This window comes from Drosophila grimshawi, unplaced genomic scaffold (assembly GCF_018153295.1).
Source record: "Drosophila grimshawi isolate 15287-2541.00 unplaced genomic scaffold, ASM1815329v1 contig_44, whole genome shotgun sequence".
NCBI classification, from domain to species: domain Eukaryota; kingdom Metazoa; phylum Arthropoda; class Insecta; order Diptera; family Drosophilidae; genus Drosophila; species Drosophila grimshawi.
Genome location: NW_025063240.1, coordinates 19,928,765 through 19,944,870, shown reverse-complemented (window position 1 = coordinate 19,944,870; position 16,106 = coordinate 19,928,765). Strand labels below are relative to the sequence as shown.

The 16,106-nt window shown below is 42.8% G+C and overlaps 9 protein-coding genes across 11 annotated transcripts in view; 5 read left to right on the top strand and 4 right to left on the bottom strand.

Annotated features, from left to right (window-relative positions):
• The window catches only part of LOC6557731, a 28,549-nt gene extending 22,671 nt beyond the window's left edge, over positions 1–5,878 (bottom strand). The window contains exons 1-3 of one of the 2 annotated variants that reach the window (XM_032742653.2): positions 5,671–5,878; positions 774–1,137; positions 198–440 (exon numbers count right to left, since the gene is read on the bottom strand). In XM_032742653.2, the coding sequence (XP_032598544.1) occupies positions 198–440; positions 774–1,108 (578 nt within the window). In that variant the 5' untranslated portion in view covers positions 1,109–1,137; positions 5,671–5,878. Of the gene's footprint in view, positions 1–197; positions 441–773; positions 1,138–1,235; positions 1,383–5,670 lie in introns of those variants that run through there. The other variant, XM_032742656.2, reaches the window with a different exon arrangement.
• LOC6556755 (ester hydrolase C11orf54 homolog) lies at positions 2,923–4,704 on the top strand. The gene is made up of 2 exons (XM_001983575.3): positions 2,923–3,129; positions 3,694–4,704. Exons 1-2 carry the CDS (start codon positions 3,042–3,044, stop codon positions 4,578–4,580), a joined length of 975 nt encoding a protein of 324 aa, XP_001983611.1. The 5' UTR covers positions 2,923–3,041; the 3' UTR covers positions 4,581–4,704.
• Positions 5,879–7,298: 1,420 nt separating the features above from the next.
• Positions 7,299–8,998, bottom strand: LOC6556851 (mitochondrial carrier homolog 2). Its single transcript, XM_001983576.3, has 4 exons — positions 8,680–8,998; positions 8,449–8,614; positions 7,894–8,391; positions 7,299–7,823 (listed from the first exon to the last, which is right to left on the bottom strand). Exons 1-4 carry the CDS (start codon positions 8,888–8,890, stop codon positions 7,748–7,750), a joined length of 951 nt encoding a protein of 316 aa, XP_001983612.1. The 5' UTR covers positions 8,891–8,998; the 3' UTR covers positions 7,299–7,747.
• Positions 8,999–9,304: 306 nt separating this feature from the next.
• LOC6556763 (tRNA pseudouridine synthase-like 1) lies at positions 9,305–10,467 on the top strand. The gene is made up of 4 exons (XM_001983578.3): positions 9,305–9,381; positions 9,440–9,568; positions 9,638–9,958; positions 10,011–10,467. Exons 1-4 carry the CDS (start codon positions 9,335–9,337, stop codon positions 10,465–10,467), a joined length of 954 nt encoding a protein of 317 aa, XP_001983614.1. The 5' UTR covers positions 9,305–9,334.
• Positions 10,468–10,472: 5 nt separating this feature from the next.
• LOC116805863 (dual specificity protein phosphatase 19) lies at positions 10,473–11,093 on the top strand. Its single transcript, XM_043215473.1, has one exon. It carries the CDS (start codon positions 10,473–10,475, stop codon positions 11,091–11,093), a length of 621 nt encoding a protein of 206 aa, XP_043071408.1.
• A 234-nt stretch (positions 11,094–11,327) lies between these two features.
• On the top strand, positions 11,328–12,453 carry LOC6556757 (formylglycine-generating enzyme-like). Its single transcript, XM_043215472.1, has 2 exons — positions 11,328–11,912; positions 11,972–12,453. Exons 1-2 carry the CDS (start codon positions 11,369–11,371, stop codon positions 12,451–12,453), a joined length of 1,026 nt encoding a protein of 341 aa, XP_043071407.1. The 5' UTR covers positions 11,328–11,368.
• A 103-nt stretch (positions 12,454–12,556) lies between these two features.
• LOC6571670 lies at positions 12,557–13,605 on the bottom strand. Of its 2 annotated transcripts, XM_043215400.1 has the most exons (3): positions 12,883–13,579; positions 12,760–12,814; positions 12,557–12,705 (listed from the first exon to the last, which is right to left on the bottom strand). In XM_043215400.1, exons 1-3 carry the CDS (start codon positions 13,554–13,556, stop codon positions 12,631–12,633), a joined length of 804 nt encoding a protein of 267 aa, XP_043071335.1. In that variant the 5' UTR covers positions 13,557–13,579; the 3' UTR covers positions 12,557–12,630. The 2 variants fall into 2 exon arrangements, with proteins under 2 accessions (XP_043071335.1, XP_001997852.3); XM_001997816.3 differs by having other exon boundaries at positions 12,557–12,814; positions 12,883–13,605.
• Positions 13,606–13,992: 387 nt separating this feature from the next.
• Positions 13,993–14,864, top strand: LOC116805709 (formylglycine-generating enzyme). The gene is made up of 2 exons (XM_032739453.2): positions 13,993–14,323; positions 14,383–14,864. The coding sequence occupies exons 1-2, from the start codon at positions 13,993–13,995 to the stop codon at positions 14,862–14,864; spliced, it is 813 nt and encodes a 270-aa protein (XP_032595344.2).
• Positions 14,865–14,937: 73 nt separating this feature from the next.
• LOC6571285 lies at positions 14,938–15,939 on the bottom strand. The gene is made up of 2 exons (XM_001997450.3): positions 15,246–15,939; positions 14,938–15,177 (listed from the first exon to the last, which is right to left on the bottom strand). Exons 1-2 carry the CDS (start codon positions 15,917–15,919, stop codon positions 15,126–15,128), a joined length of 726 nt encoding a protein of 241 aa, XP_001997486.3. The 5' UTR covers positions 15,920–15,939; the 3' UTR covers positions 14,938–15,125.
• Positions 15,940–16,106: the final 167 nt, after the last annotated feature.

Genomic DNA, 16,106 nt, shown 5'->3' with positions numbered 1-16,106 from the left:
ACAAATTTTCAAAATTGATTTGTACACATGCAAGCAGCGTATTACTGCTCAAGCAAGCAGTGCAGCCAAACTTTTGCATCCGCCTGCAAGTATGCAATGCTTATTTTCCACAAATTGACAGCTGACTAGAGTGGCTGCTGTAGCAGCGCTCAAGTCGTTAATTTTGAATTGATACTAAAACGTATAATTAAACTCACCTGTCTGTAATTGATTTGGCACGCTCGTAAATTGAGTCGACTGAATATTCATCCGCATTCGAGCTGCAGGCATTGGTGCGATTATCCACGGCCTCCTCGTAGCAGTAGCTGCAGCTGCAGCACGAATACTGCGAACAATACGAGGAGGCATCCAAATCAGTGATTCCAATCGAACACTCCTCGTCCAGTCTCCGTTGTCGCTGCTCCATTTCCACGTTGGACACTTTTTGGGGCGTAGAGCGACTGAAAGAGAGAGAAGCGTTTGAATTTAATACTTGATAAAGGAGGAGTTCTCTGTGAGTAGAATTAATGATTTTTCGTGGCATGTCTCTGTGATTAGAATTAATACTTCCAATAAAAGGCTCTGTAAGCTCTACTCTGTAAACTGAACTGAATTTGATTGATTGATTGATTGTTTAACTAGTCACGAGTACACTGTACATTTTTTATTTACGGCATGCAAATATTTAAAACAAACTGAAAAAATCTCGAAGAAATGAAAAGTACTCAATCAAGTTCAACAAGTTCTCACTCATCGGATGATCACTGTAGGAGGTATGTGTGAGAGGCAATTACCTTTTGGTGCGTGTGTCCATCGTATCCATGACGACGTTCCAGGTGCGGTGTATTAAGTAGAGCAGAAACAGCATTCGCGAAGTCTCGCCTCCATTAGGTGGTGAACTGCCTGAGGTGCCCAGGCAGCTGCTGGAGCCGAGGGGGGCGGATTGCTGGCTATCCACAGAATCGTTGGGCTGCTGATGGCAGCGTGCTGGCAGCGTCTTGGAGCGATAGTCGTCTTGGAGGCAATAGTCACGCTTGTGCTGCTGATAACGACGACGCGTATTAAACTGAGATCCACTTTCCACGACGCCAACTCCAGCTGAGGATCTATGTGTGATGCGATTACCCATTACGAGGATTGATGCCAATCAGACATTGCCTAATAAGACAGGGACAAGAATCCGTGTTAATAACATATGTAATGAGAGTGTGCTTGAGTATGTGTGTGTGTGTATGTTTACCGACATAGATGCTAACCAGTTCTAAAGCTTTGTAACCGGAAAAGTGAAGTGAAGCTACCAAGATCGGAGAATGGGCGTCCTCGGAATTGGGTCAGCAGTGTGGAGTTCTTATTGAGTTCTCCACTGCTGCTCCTCAGTTCTGATTCTGGTTTGGAGGCAGCCAATTGGGGTCGCCTTTGGAGTTGACCAACAGGAACGACAATAAAGAGAACATGACACTCAACATAGAAGGCTGCTCGCCGAAAGCGCTTCATCTGCCGGGTAATTTCGATAAACTATCCAAACTGCCTGATAGATGATAGATGGATGCATTGCGACTGGACAACTGAACTGGTTTTTTGTTATCTCTTTGGACATGAACACGGACAAGTTAATTGCACTTGCGCTGCACATAAAGAATAGAGGAGAGATAGGAGATTTTATATATATTTATACAAAAGGAGGTCGTGCATCTGTCTTTAGGTCAATGGAATTCATCAAATTAACACTAGGCGCAAATTTGTCAACAATTCTCAAAACAAAATCGACTAAGTCTTATCACTGAACTCCAAGTGTGACCGCTAAATGACTGTGGTTGCCCTATCTGCAACTGACTACGACTATCTGAGAGGTAAACCAAAAGTGTTGGCAAACAGAGCTTATCAGCAGAAAAAATTCATACTTTTTGACGTAAATTTAGAATCATTTTAAATATGTAATTCAATTTAGTATTAATGTAGAGAAGAAACTATAGTTTGGCACAGCTTAAAGTGAACGATTAAACTAAATTTACAATTAATGTAGAGCTGAAATCATAGTTCGACATGGCTTATCTCTATTAATATACGTCTATTCCTATATTTATTATTATTAACTTTACTATTAAACTAGAGGTGAAAACATTGTTAAAGCTCAATATGTATTGAGTAGGCCATCTGCTCTAAATATTCTGCAATGCAATGCAGTTGATCATTAATTTTCATAAACATTCTCTTCTAACTGTAATCTATAGTGAAATGGATCAATTTAGATGCGATTTGGACTTTTACAGGCAGAAAACAACATTAAATGCACACAAACGTTGATCAATTTTTATGTCTTTTTACACAAAGAAGGCCTTTCGAATATGTTAAACAGAATGCAGAAGCAATCTGTGCGTGTGTATTTTGTTATCAAGATTAAGTCAGTAACAAACAAACAAACATTTAAGCCACAAACTTAAAGAGCAACCGGTTCTTAAGTGACAATAAAAGCAGAAGGTGAAAGTTAAACTAGGCGTGAAAAATTTGGTAGGGTAGGTTGAGAAAATCGAAACCTATAAAGAAAAATTAGCTGCCTTAAGCTGGGTGATCAACTTTATATAAAATATAAAATGTAGGTTAACAGCTTATTCCCCTAAGGGATACTTAATATGAACTATTAGCGGGTGTTTATCAACTCGACTTTTTATGTCTAGAATCAAAATTTAGTTTTCATTTTGAAAAATTCCCTTCTTTCCTTCTGCTTTAAGTATGATTTCTAGAATTCAGCTATAAATTCTAATGAAGTCAGAAAGTATTAAGATAGTAACTTAAAATTCATGGTGGTAGAAATTACATTGTGTGGTTTGGTTTATCTTATCTCGCATGTGGCACACCCTGTATAATGAGCGTGCAGTGCTAACTACGGGAGAGAGGACAACAGTCAAAAGCTAAATGCGACGTGTTCGTCGTTGTCGTTTCGCAGTCGCGTTTGCAACAATCGAGCGCACAGATCTCTCGCAAAGCGGAGCTCACAGCTGGAATTACGAAAAAAAGGAGCAATTTTTGGAAAGTAAAGAACAAAACAGAAAACACAACTAAAGATGAGCACGCAGAGTCAACTGAATACGGCGCAGTTGGTGTTTGAAGAGAAGCCATTGTATGTGCCCTCGTTGGAAGAGTTGCAGTCAGGTGAGGCGAGCACTTAAACAGTTGAACAGATTCCAATCACCAGCACGACAACACGAACTCAAGCAAATGACCTTCACGCAAGTGTGTCGAACTTTCCATAGCCGGTTTTCTTGATAGGTGTTTTCTGCGTGTGTTTCTGAATGCAATTGCGGAGAGGGTATTTTAGGGTAATTATGAATCATGTGTAAATGCGTAACGCACTGCTAGAGTAATTTGTAAATTCATGTGTATAAATTCTTCATGCTGAATATATATTGTGGGTAATATATATAATTTGGATAATATATATAAATTATATTCTGCACATATCAAATTCTCAATATGAATATTTTGAATGAATGAATATATTTATGAATATTTTGAACATATAAAATTCTCAATATGAAGGGTATTTATTTGTCGTCTTGTCGCATTTTAGCTATTCTTTGTTGTTTGACAAAACATATGAGCTGCTTAGCTGGGAAGCTTTTTGCTCAACTTTTTGCTCGTTGTCTTGATTTAGGGCGTGATTAAGCTTTTTACGATATTTACGTTCGCTCTTTCTCTCGCTCGCTCTCTCGCTAGTTATACAGGGTGCACTGGATAAGAACTTTGCCACCGCCAGTGTAAATGTGGGCACCTGTCCAGATCTAAAAGCGCCACAATTTGGCCTGGTCGAGTCTGGTTTGGGTGGCAAACCGATTTTGCTGGAGGTGGGAGGTCCTCCGTATTTGCTGCCGCTAGTGCAGCGCGAGAAGTTATACAACATTAAGGAGATCACACGCAGGGCACAGGGTGCCCAGGGCAAAATATTTGCCATAGGCGCCGGCGCCGGACCATTTCCCATACGCAACTCCAATTGCGAGGGCATCTACAATCTGTCCGTGAGTGCGGAGAATGAGCTCAACAATGGCAGCTATACGGCCACGGTGCGGGGCGAGCACGAGGAATGCGTCCTGGAACGCATACCCAGCACTGAGCCACGCTGTGCCCTGCTCCTGAATCTCTTCGTGTGCAGTGGTGAAACGGGACCCGTGCTGAAGATCAGTGCCAAGCGGCGCAAGGGCGAGTTTAATTTTGTGGAGTGCATACGCAAGGGATTGGAGAAGCACTATGACGACCAGGTCGTTGGCCTGGGTGGCATCTTTCTCGTTAAGAGCGGAGCCGTTCATCAGCATGTGATGCGGGATTTTAGCACTACGCCCATTCACACGGATGAGGAGGTCAATCAGTGGCTCAAGTTTTATGAGATGCCCGCCCAGCTGAATGCCGTCGGCACACTGGTCACCAAGGAGCACGATCTCGATTTGCGACTGCAGCACTTTCACTCCTTCTCCTTCAGCAACTGGGGTGGACACTATCACTACGACACCACGCCGGACTCAGTCGAATACGAGGCATATCTCAATGTGGCTGAGCGTGTGGTTCGCGTTGATCCCCCCGCCGACACCCACAAAGTGGGCAGGGACTGAATCGCCTTTCTCCAGTAACAAAAAAAAACACAAAAAACAAAAAATAATAGAGCTTAAAGTTAAATTTAGTAAATAAATATTCATTTGATAGATGAAAAAAATAATATAAATGTGTGAAAATTGATGGCAGTTTTTCTATACCCTGCAACTTAATTAAAAATGGGTTAAAAGGGGTATACTGAAATTGTGTATATGTGTGCAGCTCGCAGGTGGAGACTTTGATAACTAAAAGTTTTTAAGGACATTTTTATGAATCCCGTTTTAGCTTAATCCCATAGTAGTGCTATAAACCGTCCTTAATAACTGCAATTTTACAGTATTCAATAATAATAGTATAAGCAGAAGTTATACAATTAGTTGAGTACAGTGTATTTATTATTTTGCTTTGAAAAATTCCACAACAAACGCACAACAATGAGTACAGGGTATCTACAAGCCGACTACTCTACAACTAACCATTATAATCTATTTTGCTTTATCTTTGCAGCTTGTTTGACCAAACAATTATCTTATTTTCGGCGCCAGCCAAAGCTGCCAAGGGGCTTATCTGTTAATACTTTATGTAATTGCCAAAAAAAACACAACAACAAAAAATAAAAAGAAGAGCAGAAAAAGCAGAAATTGGCAGCTGAACTTTCTATGCGCCAGCGTCGTCAATCAATCGCAAGAAGATCTAAGCCGAGAGTGAGAGAGAGAGGAATATCTAAGGCAGAAGTAGAGGAAGAAGAAGAAGCAGAGCTGGAGATAGCTCGGTTAATGCGAGGTTCTGGTTTTATAACTCCGTTGAACCATCGCACTAATGAGAAGAGCTGAAATTAAAGCTATATTCATATCTTTGGCAGAGAGATACGGCGACTAGCTAAGCAGGCCGTAAATAATGCAAGAAGCATGCATCGCTGACCATTAATTATTTAATCGCTTTTGTGCAGATGGCTATTAAGTTGTATATTTTTTTTCCAATTTCTCATCTATTGCGCTACATCAAAAGTTATTGATGGCTGCCACGGTTGGCAGTGAGTATGTTTAATGGCGACAGTTGCAAATTGTAAATAATAAATATCAGAAATATTATGTCTTATTTTCAACTTACCCAGATTTCGATTCATTCGATTCGATTGATTCATTTATTCATTCAGAATTTGAATTGTGGGTTTTTGTGGGTCGACTGCTTGCCAGCCTTTTGTATAACGTGTTGTTCTGCGACGATTTAACGGACTGATTTCTAATATTTGCATTTAGATACACATTTATTATTCAAATGCGAGGGCAACCTTTCCGTTTATCCGAAACCAGCAACAGCAGCAACAGAAGAAGCAAAAGCAGTTATATGCAGATATGCAGAGAGAGAAATGCAAATACGATTTCGCCTGCGCGCTGCCCACGTAAAAGAAAACAACAATATTTAGTTGCTGTAATCGTTTTGTTGTTGTTCGCTGTTGTTTTTATTGTTGTTGCTGCAGATGTTTTTCTAGCCGCTTACACAGTTGCACATTTCATACAATTATTAAACACATAATTATCACTTTTTATGAGCTTGGCTCGTTTTGATTGACTGCCTGCGACTGGCTGCTTGTCTGCATGACGTGCCCTCCTCGCTTTGAATTGGTATTGAAGACTGGTGATCGGTAATCAATGATCGCGCTCACGTCTGTTCGGCTCAAGCTCACGTTGCAGACTGAATGAAGCTGGCGGCTGCTGATTGCTGTTGCTGCAGACTGCGCTGCTGCGCCTGCGTTGTGTTTGAGATGCTGTCAGTCGTCGTCGTCGTTGCTATTGTTGTTGTAGTTGCCGCCTTGCGTTGATTGAAATTGTCGTTTTAGCTCAATTTGGACACTTCTGTTGAGAGCGATGTACAACACTGCATGAAATTTAGCATGACTAAACGCGTCAAGTGCATATAAAACAATGAAGTCGACTTGAGAGCTGCAACAGTTTTTCAATACTCAACCAGTTCCCATGCGAAACTTGCACTTGCAATGCCAAAGCCAATTGGACAACAACAATGAACAACGACGAACAACGACAAACAACGACGAACAACAACTTCGTTGCATTGTGGAGCGCTCCTGTTTTCGATGCTGCCCAAAGGCAACAAATAAACCTGAACTCCTATAAGAAAAAACGTACAATGAACCATGGAATGGAAAATCGACAACATTGAAATTTCCTTATAAAGCCTATTAAGATAGCAGATTACATATGTGTAGAATTCACATTGAAGTAACTCGTTTGATATTTTAATAAATTCATAGTTTAGTCATAAAATGTAATGAATTGGGGCCGATCTGGAATTGAGACGAGCAGTTATGTTAATTAAGGAATAATATGCTGTTATTAGTCCAAATTACTCCCATCGTTGGAGGAGTGTTGTGTAAATAACTTAGTTATTCAGGCAACTGGACCAATTCCAGGCTGGAAATCATAATAACTAGTTAGCTACTGATCTTCTAGGCTGGAATACATAATGCCCAACTGGCTGGCATTTATAAATAAGATTGATACATTTTCAATTTATACCATATATGAATAGAAAAATGTTGTTTGTTATGAAAAACTTTCAATACAGGTTTCACTTTAGCTTGAGCTGTTTACAACATTAGTATACACAATAGCTGCTGCATCATGCATCAATCATCCAATTTCAAGCACTTGATAAGCAATCAAATCTGGTTTTCCAAATAATTAAATGTGAGCTTCCCTTAAAATATAGACTCCTAGTTTGTTCTTTATGCGCATAACGTATTTAATTTTTACTTTAAGTTGTTCTCACTTTAAATAGGTGTATAACAAGAAACTAGTCGTCGCAGGCTAAATGTTAGATGATTGAAAGTCTCATCGTACAATTGGTTTTCTTTGGAGAGGCCGGCATTCGATGCCAAAAGGAAATAAACGTTTTTAAAATTATACAGTGCAATGCAATAAATTGGTTATTACTCGATCGATAATCATAATTTAAGCGACCACTTTAACATAATGATTTGCAATAATAGCAGCGACAGAGGAAAACAAATGCAGTTATGTCTTAGGGAGTCAGCGCTCGTCGAGCAAATCATCTAATTAAAAATGCAGGCAGACGCGTCTCTCGTTGGACGTGGTTCCGGTTATTATCATTATATATAGATATATTGTGATCCTAACCGTTTATCGCGTCTTTATGAACAACTCGTCTATTGGTAACGGGCCAACTTGGGCAGTGGGGCATAGGCTGATGTTGCGATTATGGGCGACTGAACGACTTGAGAGCTACAATAGATAAAGATAGTTGATAGATAAGACATAAGCAATTATTACATGTTTGATTAACATCACTTACCGCCAGAACAGCGAGCCGCCGCGTTTTAGTTCCCGACGCGACTGCAAATCATTCCAACAGTCAACCCAATTGTTGTATCGCGGCATTATTGGCGGCTGGCCGGCCATCAGGCGTGAGCCGCTAATTGAGGAGCATGTAGACACCACTTGTAGTGGATAGAGTATGCTCGAGAAGGCGAACTGCGTGAAGCCAGCATTATATGACCGGGCCACCTTATCCTTGATGAGGTATTTGTCCACCATGAAAACCGTGGAGCTTGTTAGCACCAAACAGGCCACATCGAACAGCAGTTTGGGGATCAGGCCGGAAAAGAAGCCCATAATGCCTTCGGTATTCCAGATTTCGACAATGGAGCCCAGTATTGAATTGTAGATCTTCTCACGGCCCACAAACTGGGCCATCATGCGCAACGAAATCACATGGAACGGATGGGAGACAACAATTCCGCTCACCGTCAGCACAATGTCGCGTTTCAGATTGTTCTTGAATTGCACATATCTGTCAAAGAAAAAGATTCCATTAACTAACTAATAGCTGGACAAATACCAAACTCACTTCTCCTCCTCGGTCAGTTCGGAATCGTCCTTGCTCTCCTGATCCGAAAGTCCCAGCTTCTCGGCGACGCGCTCACTCACAACCATGCTCATCACGGAGCCAACCAGTTTGGGTGCCAAGCCGCGATAGCAACCATAAAAACCGTCCACCTTTTTGATGTGACCAGCTACAAATTGGAGAAAATTGAATGCCGGCCGGCAACAGTTAGAATCGATGTGTGGCTTTACTAACCGTACTGAAAAATATTTGGTAGCAACATGATGGGTCTGCCCAGCATGGATTTGCCGGGTCTGGCGCCAATCGGTTCGTAGCCAATCTGTATTAGCGTTTTTGAGTAATCAAATGGATGCAGTGCAGCGCTGACTGCAAGGCGCATTCCAAACTTCACCCAGCCATTTGCTTCGGTCTCCTCATGCGAAGCGTAGCCATTGAAATTTGTCATTGTTGCTTATTGAGCGATGCTATGTGTGAACAATATTAAACGGTCGACCGAATTGTTTGCACGTCTGCCTATTTTTTCGCTTTATTTCAGGTTACAAAACTTTGACAAAACATGTATCGATAGTTATACAATATGATCACGTACGATGTTTAGCAAACGCGCTATCGACTAGTCGATTTTTTTTGTGTGGGGACTTTTGAAAGTTGCGCGCGATTACGCCAAACGTTTAAATACATAAATATTGTTGCGACAAGGCTTTAGTAATAATTTTCTAATTTGCTATTATTGGCATTTGTAATATTTATTCAATAAGAAATTAAAATGTTAATGCAGTACAATTTCTCAGCTCAACTGTTCTGATAAGACTGAGCAATCGGTTAATCGATAACAAAACATATGTTTTGCCTGCTTTCGATAAATGCGTTTTGGTGGTGTGGGTGTAAAATGCATAGGTATTTGCTCAACATTTCCTACATTGGCACGAATTTTCGGTGAGAATTGAGAAAACTGCGTAAATGGAATGCAGGAAAGATAAAATGTTACTTGCAGTGGTATACAAAAGACGATAAACAAGCTGGAAGAAGCTCGACTGGACACAAATTCAATACAGGGCTGCTTGGAGTTGGCATTGCGCGTTTTTCGACCCAAGAACGAAATACAAACGGTGCTCTCCAGTCGGTAAGAGCTCCCACTCTGTGAACTATATGCCATGCTGGTATTCTTATATAATTTGGTTCATTTAATTAGCACAGATGCTGGCGTACACGCCCTGCACTCAACCGTTCATGTGGATTTGGAGCGCAGCGATGGCAAACCCTATGACACCAGCACATTGACTGGCGTGCTTAATCGAACGCTGGACAAGCACAAACTGCCCATACGCATCTTGAGCAGTCAGCGTGTGGTGGACACTTTCCACTGTCGCTATCACGCCACCGGACGCACCTATTTGTATCGCGTGGCTGTGGCAAAGAGTGTGTCGGAGGCATCCAAGGGCAGCAGTCTAAAGAACAAAGGCTACGAATCGTTTGTGCCCGTCGAGGAGATCGATAGATGCTATTTTCTGCAGTAAGCAAGCAATTAATGAATCGAATCCCTGTTAATCCCTTACCACTTGCAGTTGTGACAACTTTGATGTAGAACGCCTCCATGGAGCGGCACGCATGTTCCTTGGCCTCCACGACTTTCGTACCTTTATGAGCGTCAGTCGGCAAAAGAGTCCCAGTCGTGATCATCCCATGTTCACTGTGCGCAAAATCGATGAGATCAACATACGTCCGGGACAAACCCTGGCACTGGGCCCCAATGCAAAATTGGCCACACAAACCTATGACTATTGGGACATAGAGATCAAGGCCAAGTCGTTTCTCTACAAGCAGGTGCGTCGCATCGTGGGCACACTGCTGGCACTGGCAAATTCTCGCATTGACGAGCGCTGCATATACCAGATGCTAACGATTCCCTCCAAGCACAACTGGGATAGTCGTGTTGTTGTCGCACCCGCTTGCGGTCTCTATTTGTGCCGTGTCCATTATAGGGAGACGGCCTTTGATCTACCCGAGGAGATTAGTCAGTGAATATCATGATTCTGCTGTATGAGCTGCAGAAGCGTATGGCCAATCTGAGGCCAACCACCACAATTGTGACCACACCCACCGGTGCCCGTTATATGGAGCGACGCAGATCATCAAGTGGCGAGGAGAAGGAAACCAATGGCAGTCCCGTGCAGCTGGAGGCACGTCAATATGGCTTTGTGGTGGACACTAAACCTGATACCGTGCCCGCCTGCATATTGAGTGAATTTCTCTATTTGGGCTCCCAGGATGCTGTCAGTGCTGAGAATGTCCTCAAATATAAATGGACGCACATTTTAAGTGTCGGCATTGAAATGCCCAGTGTTGAACTACCACCAACGGTCAAGTGCAAGCATCTGCCTTGCTTGGATCTACCCGAAACGGATCTACTGCACTACGTGCTGCCCGTCGCCATCGACTTTATCGAGGAGGCGCACTCCGTCAAGGGCTGTGTCCTTGTCCATTGCAATGCGGGCGTTTCGCGTTCCGCTTCCGTTGTCATCGGTTATCTGATGCAGCGGCGCGACATGCGCTTCGAGGAGGCCTACAATCTGGTTAAATCGTGGCGGCCTTGCATACAGCCCAATGCAGGATTCATACAGCAATTGAAGAAATTTCACAAAAAATAGTAGCAATATTTGCTTAATTAATAAAGTGTTTGTTTTTGGTGTGAAGTTGATTTTTTAAATTTTAGCGGAAGTATATACAAACTAGCCTTAAAAAGTTCTTACCCATAAGTCCATTACTTTCTATATTACTAATTATGTTTAATTATTCAACTTTAGAATCCACTTCAGAATTCACTTTCGATATGGCGCTCAAATAGTTATCGCAATTGTTATCGATTATCGGTTTACATGGTCAGGCGATCAGCTGAGCTGCCGCCGCTAAGGAACCGCTACAAATGTCTCATTTAAAGTCTGCAATTTTATTGTTGGCCGTTATTAGCCACTATGCAAGTGCTGACTGCGGCTGCAACAAATTGGACAGAGATGCTGCCGCTCCGAAAACCACCAGACAGGAGCAGACGGAGCAACAGGTGTGCCAGCAACAGACGCACAATAAAAACAAACACTATCGGGATTATTACGCGGAGCTGGAGCCCGAAATTGAAGGCATGTCTTTGATACCTGGCGGGAGTCTGCACATTGGCACCAATGAACCCCATTTCGAGGCCGATCACGAATCTCCAGAGCGCGTGGTCAAGGTCCAAGATTTCTATCTGGACAAACACGAAGTGTCCAATGCGAATTTTGCCAAATTCACCGAGCAGATTAATTATAAGACTGAAGCGGAACGTTTTGGGGATAGTTTCCTATTTAAGACGCTGCTGACGCCAGAGCAGCAAACGGAGCTAGAGGATTACCGTGTGGTCAACGCACTCTGGTGGTATAAGGTCAAAGGCGTCAGCTGGCGCAAACCCAATGGCATCAACAGCAATCTTCAAGGTGTGTAAATAATGAGGTACAAATAAATACTTGAATAATTTTACTGATTCTCTTGCCAGGCTTGGAGCAACATCCGGTGGTGCATGTGTCCTGGCGCGATGCTGTCGCCTATTGCACATGGGCAGGCAAACGCTTGCCCAGCGAATCGGAATGGGAAGTGGCCTGTCGCGGGGGCAAGCAACGCAAACTCTATCCTTGGGGCAATAAACTAATGCCCAAGGATCAGCACTGGCTGAATATCTGGCAGGGCGAGTTTCCCGATGGCAACACCCAGCAGGATGGATATCAGTTCACATGCCCCGTGAATGAATTCCGTCAGAATAACTACGATCTGTACAACATGGTGGGCAACGTGTGGGAATGGACTGCGGATCTGTGGCAGGCGGGCGACACCAGCGAGAGTCCCGCTCGTGTCAAGAAGGGCGGCTCCTATCTGTGCCACAAGTCATATTGCTATCGCTATCGCTGCGCGGCACGATCGCAAAACACCGAAGACAGCTCCGCCGGCAATTTGGGCTTTCGATGTGCCAAGAATGCCTAAACATAGAAATATATATATATATATATATATATATATATATATATATATATATATATATATATATATATATATATATAATATAATATAATAATATAAATATAGATATTTTATAAACATTTATATGCACAGGGAATTTATCTTCATACATGAAATAAAATATTTATATATGATCATAGCTCATATTAGTGGTAATGATGGTCTTCGCTCACGAGGGTGATCTGAAGGTCTATCACATAACAACGATGCTCGACGTTTTTTGCGATTGTTTAAGAAACGGACTCGATGGTCTTGCTCCAAGATGGCCTGATTTTTACGCGGCGGTGCCTTTGGCTGATATGGCAAGGGTTTCTTACACCTGCGGCTGCAATAATTGATTGAAATATTAGAGGATTACAACAACTCCTCAAAATTATCCGTTTTATTAGTTACCTGCTGCGGCAGACTGCGCAGTCGCCCTTCTCGGGATCGGTGTGTTTCTCCCAGTAAGCATCCTGCACCAGGGTGCCGCACCAGGCCTTGGTGTGCAGATATATGAAGAACGTGTCTGTCTTATGTTTGGGATCCTGCGCGCACATTTGCGCATGACGAAGCCAACCTTCACTCTTGGAGTGTTCAAAACCACAGCGCTGGCAATGGGACCACCGATTTATTTCATGAATGGTCACCCAACGAGATTTCCTAATTATTTGTGGCTTCACATCTTGAACTTCCGGCACTTTATCCGAATCACTAATTGTTTGTATGATGTCATGTGGTGACTCCAACTCTTCCGCCTCCAATTTGATATGGAGGTCTTCAATCCCCAACTCGATCTGAGGCTCTTCAGCCGCCAACTCGACCTTGAACGGTGACGCTAGTGTTGCCTGATCGGGAAATGGTGGCCATGGTTCCGAGTAGACAAACACGTGCAGCGGCCCCTTCAGACAAGGTGCATGCTCCTTCATCAAATCCATTTCCCTCCAAATGTTGCATTTAATGCATTTCAGGCGAGGCGGCTGTGCACAACAGAAACAGTGGGTGACATGGCCACCTCCATGTTCCAGGCATAGTGCGTTATTTCTGCTAGAATAAAGCACTCCACATTTGCAGCAAAGGCGTTGCATCCTGTCCTGAGATGACTAATAACAAATGGTGGAAAAAACTCATCTTGTGTGAATGGCAAAATACGATAAGCCACGCTTCGATTACTTCAATGGCGGCAAGTTTGAAATTACTTCGAATGTATCGTGCTTTTTTCCAAAAGCTGTTTTCAGATATCGATATTCTATCGATATGAACATGAATCATAAATATCGTTTGATTTTGAATTCAAATGCGCGAAAATAAATTTTACAATTGATTTAATATAGTTAATTTTATTATATTTAATTTGATGGTCTGCACTTGAGTTGAACAGTTGCAGTCACGAAATCATTGTTAATTATTACATCCAGTAGACAGTATGGCTAATGTGTATATTTTTCTTCTTTTATATTGCTGACTATTTGCCGAGCGCAAAACGACAAATGTTTATTGCAAATTTTTCAGATTTTGACAGGCATGTCTTTGATACCTTGCGGGAGTCTGCACATTGGCACCAATGAACCCCATTTCGAGGCCGATCACGAATCTCCAGAGCGCGTGGTCAAGGTCCAAGATTTCTATCTGGACGAACACGAAGTGTCCAATGCGAATTTTGCCAAATTCACCGAGCAGATTAATTATAAGACCGAAGCGGAACGTTTTGGGGATAGTTTCCTATTTAAGACGCTGCTGACGCCAGAGCAGCAAACGGAGCTAGAGGTTTACCGTGTGGTCAACGCACTCTGGTGGTATAAGGTCAAAGGCGTCAGCTGGCGCAAACCCAATGGCATCAACAGCAATCTTCAAGGTGTGTAAATAATGAGGTACAAATAAATACTTGAATAATTTTACTGATTCTCTTGCCAGGCTTGGAGCAACATCCGGTGGTGCATGTGTCCTGGCGCGATGCTGTCGCCTATTGCACATGGGCAGGCAAACGCTTGCCCAGCGAATCGGAATGGGAAGTGGCCTGTCGCGGGGGCAAGCAACGCAAACTCTATCCTTGGGGTAATAAACTAATGCCCAAGGATCAGCACTGGCTGAATATCTGGCAGGGCGAGTTTCCCGATGGCAACACCCAGCAGGATGGATATCAGTTCACATGCCCCGTGAATGAATTCCGTCAGAATAACTACGATCTGTACAACATGGTGGGCAACGTGTGGGAATGGACTGCGGACCTGTGGCAGGCGGGCGACACCAGCGAGAGTCCCGCTCGTGTCAAGAAGGGCGGCTCCTATCTGTGCCACAAGTCATATTGCTATCGCTATCGCTGCGCGGCACGATCACAAAACACCGAAGACAGCTCCGCCGGCAATTTGGGCTTTCGATGTGCCAAGAATGCCTAAACATAGAAATATATATATATATAAATATATATATATATATATATATAATATAATATAATAATATAAATATAGATATTTTATAAACATTTATATGCACAGGGAATTTATCTTCATACATGAAATAAAATATTTATATATGATCATAGCTCATATTAGTGGTAATGATGGTCTTCGCTCACGAGGGTGGTGTGTCGATGCTCGACGATTTTTGCGATTGTTTAAGAAACGGACTCGATGGTCTTGATCCAAGGTGGCCTGATTTTAACGCGGCGGTGCCTTTGGCTGATATGGCAAGGGTTTCTTACACCTGCGGCTGCAATAATTGATTGAAATATTAGAGGATTACAACAACTCCTCAAAGTTATCCGTTTTATTAGTTACCTGCTGCGGCAGACTGCGCAGTCGCCCTTCTCGGGATCGGTGTGTTTCTCCCAGAAAGCATCCTGCACCAGGGTGCCGCACCAGGCCTTAGTGTGCAGATATATGAAGAACATGTCTGTCTTATATTTGGGATCCTGCGCGCACATTTGCGCATGATGAAGCCAACCTTTACTCTTGGAGTGTTCAAAACCACAGCGCTGGCAATGGGACCACCGATTTATTTCCCGAATGGTCACCCAACGAGATTTCCTAATTATTTGTGGCTTCACATCTTGAATTTCCGGCACTTTATCCGGATCACTAATTGTTTGTATGATGTCATGTGGTGACTCCAACTCTAACGCCTCCAATTTGATATGGAGGTCTTCAATCCCCAACTCGATCTGAGGCTCTTCAGCCGCCAACTCGACCTTGAACGGTGACGCTAGTGTTGCCTGATCGGGAAATGGTGGCCATGGTTCCGAGTAGACAAACACGTGCAGCGGCCCCTTCAGACAAGGTGCATGCTCCTTCATCAAATCCATTTCCCTCCAAATGTTGCATTTAATGCATTTCAGGCGAGGCGGCTGTGCACAACAGAAACAGTGGGTGACATGGCCACCTCCATGTTCCAGGCATAGTGCGTTATTTCTGCTAGAATAAAGCACTCCACATTTGCAGCAAAGGCGTTGCATCCTGTCCTGAGATGACTTATAACAAATGGTGGAAAAAACTCATCCTGTGTGAATGGCAAAATACGATAAGCCACGCTTCGATTACTTCAATGGCGGCAAGTTTGAAATTACTTCGAATGTATCGTGCTTTTTTCCAAAAGCTGTTTTCAGATATCGATATTCTATCGATATGACCATGAATCATAAA

Excerpts from the sequence above, each read along its gene's own strand:
- LOC6556851 (XM_001983576.3), bottom strand. The coding sequence starts at position 8,890 with ATGACAAATTTCAATGGCTACGCTTCGCATGAGGAGACCGAAGCAAAT. Across the intron at positions 8,615-8,679 it reads ACCAAATATTTTTCAGTACG|CTGGTCACATCAAAAAGGTG; the intron begins GTTAGTAAAGCC and ends TCCAATTTGTAG. Across the intron at positions 7,824-7,893 it reads GGCGGCTCGCTGTTCTGGCG|CTCTCAAGTCGTTCAGTCGC; the intron begins GTAAGTGATGTT and ends TATCTATTGTAG.
- LOC6556763 (XM_001983578.3), top strand. The coding sequence starts at position 9,335 with ATGCATAGGTATTTGCTCAACATTTCCTACATTGGCACGAATTTTCG. Across the intron at positions 9,382-9,439 it reads TACATTGGCACGAATTTTCG|TGGTATACAAAAGACGATAA; the intron begins GTGAGAATTGAG and ends TGTTACTTGCAG. Across the intron at positions 9,569-9,637 it reads CAAACGGTGCTCTCCAGTCG|CACAGATGCTGGCGTACACG; the intron begins GTAAGAGCTCCC and ends TCATTTAATTAG.
- LOC116805709 (XM_032739453.2), top strand. The coding sequence starts at position 13,993 with ATGTCTTTGATACCTTGCGGGAGTCTGCACATTGGCACCAATGAACCC. Across the intron at positions 14,324-14,382 it reads CATCAACAGCAATCTTCAAG|GCTTGGAGCAACATCCGGTG; the intron begins GTGTGTAAATAA and ends TTCTCTTGCCAG.
- LOC6571670 (XM_001997816.3), bottom strand. The coding sequence starts at position 13,556 with ATGCAACGCCTTTGCTGCAAATGTGGAGTGCTTTATTCTAGCAGAAAT. Across the intron at positions 12,815-12,882 it reads TGCGCAGTCTGCCGCAGCAG|CCGCAGGTGTAAGAAACCCT; the intron begins GTAACTAATAAA and ends CAATTATTGCAG.
- LOC6571285 (XM_001997450.3), bottom strand. The coding sequence starts at position 15,919 with ATGCAACGCCTTTGCTGCAAATGTGGAGTGCTTTATTCTAGCAGAAAT. Across the intron at positions 15,178-15,245 it reads TGCGCAGTCTGCCGCAGCAG|CCGCAGGTGTAAGAAACCCT; the intron begins GTAACTAATAAA and ends CAATTATTGCAG.
- LOC6556757 (XM_043215472.1), top strand. The coding sequence starts at position 11,369 with ATGTCTCATTTAAAGTCTGCAATTTTATTGTTGGCCGTTATTAGCCAC. Across the intron at positions 11,913-11,971 it reads CATCAACAGCAATCTTCAAG|GCTTGGAGCAACATCCGGTG; the intron begins GTGTGTAAATAA and ends TTCTCTTGCCAG.
- LOC6556755 (XM_001983575.3), top strand. The coding sequence starts at position 3,042 with ATGAGCACGCAGAGTCAACTGAATACGGCGCAGTTGGTGTTTGAAGAG. Across the intron at positions 3,130-3,693 it reads GTTGGAAGAGTTGCAGTCAG|TTATACAGGGTGCACTGGAT; the intron begins GTGAGGCGAGCA and ends CTCTCTCGCTAG.
- LOC116805863 (XM_043215473.1), top strand. The coding sequence starts at position 10,473 with ATGATTCTGCTGTATGAGCTGCAGAAGCGTATGGCCAATCTGAGGCCA.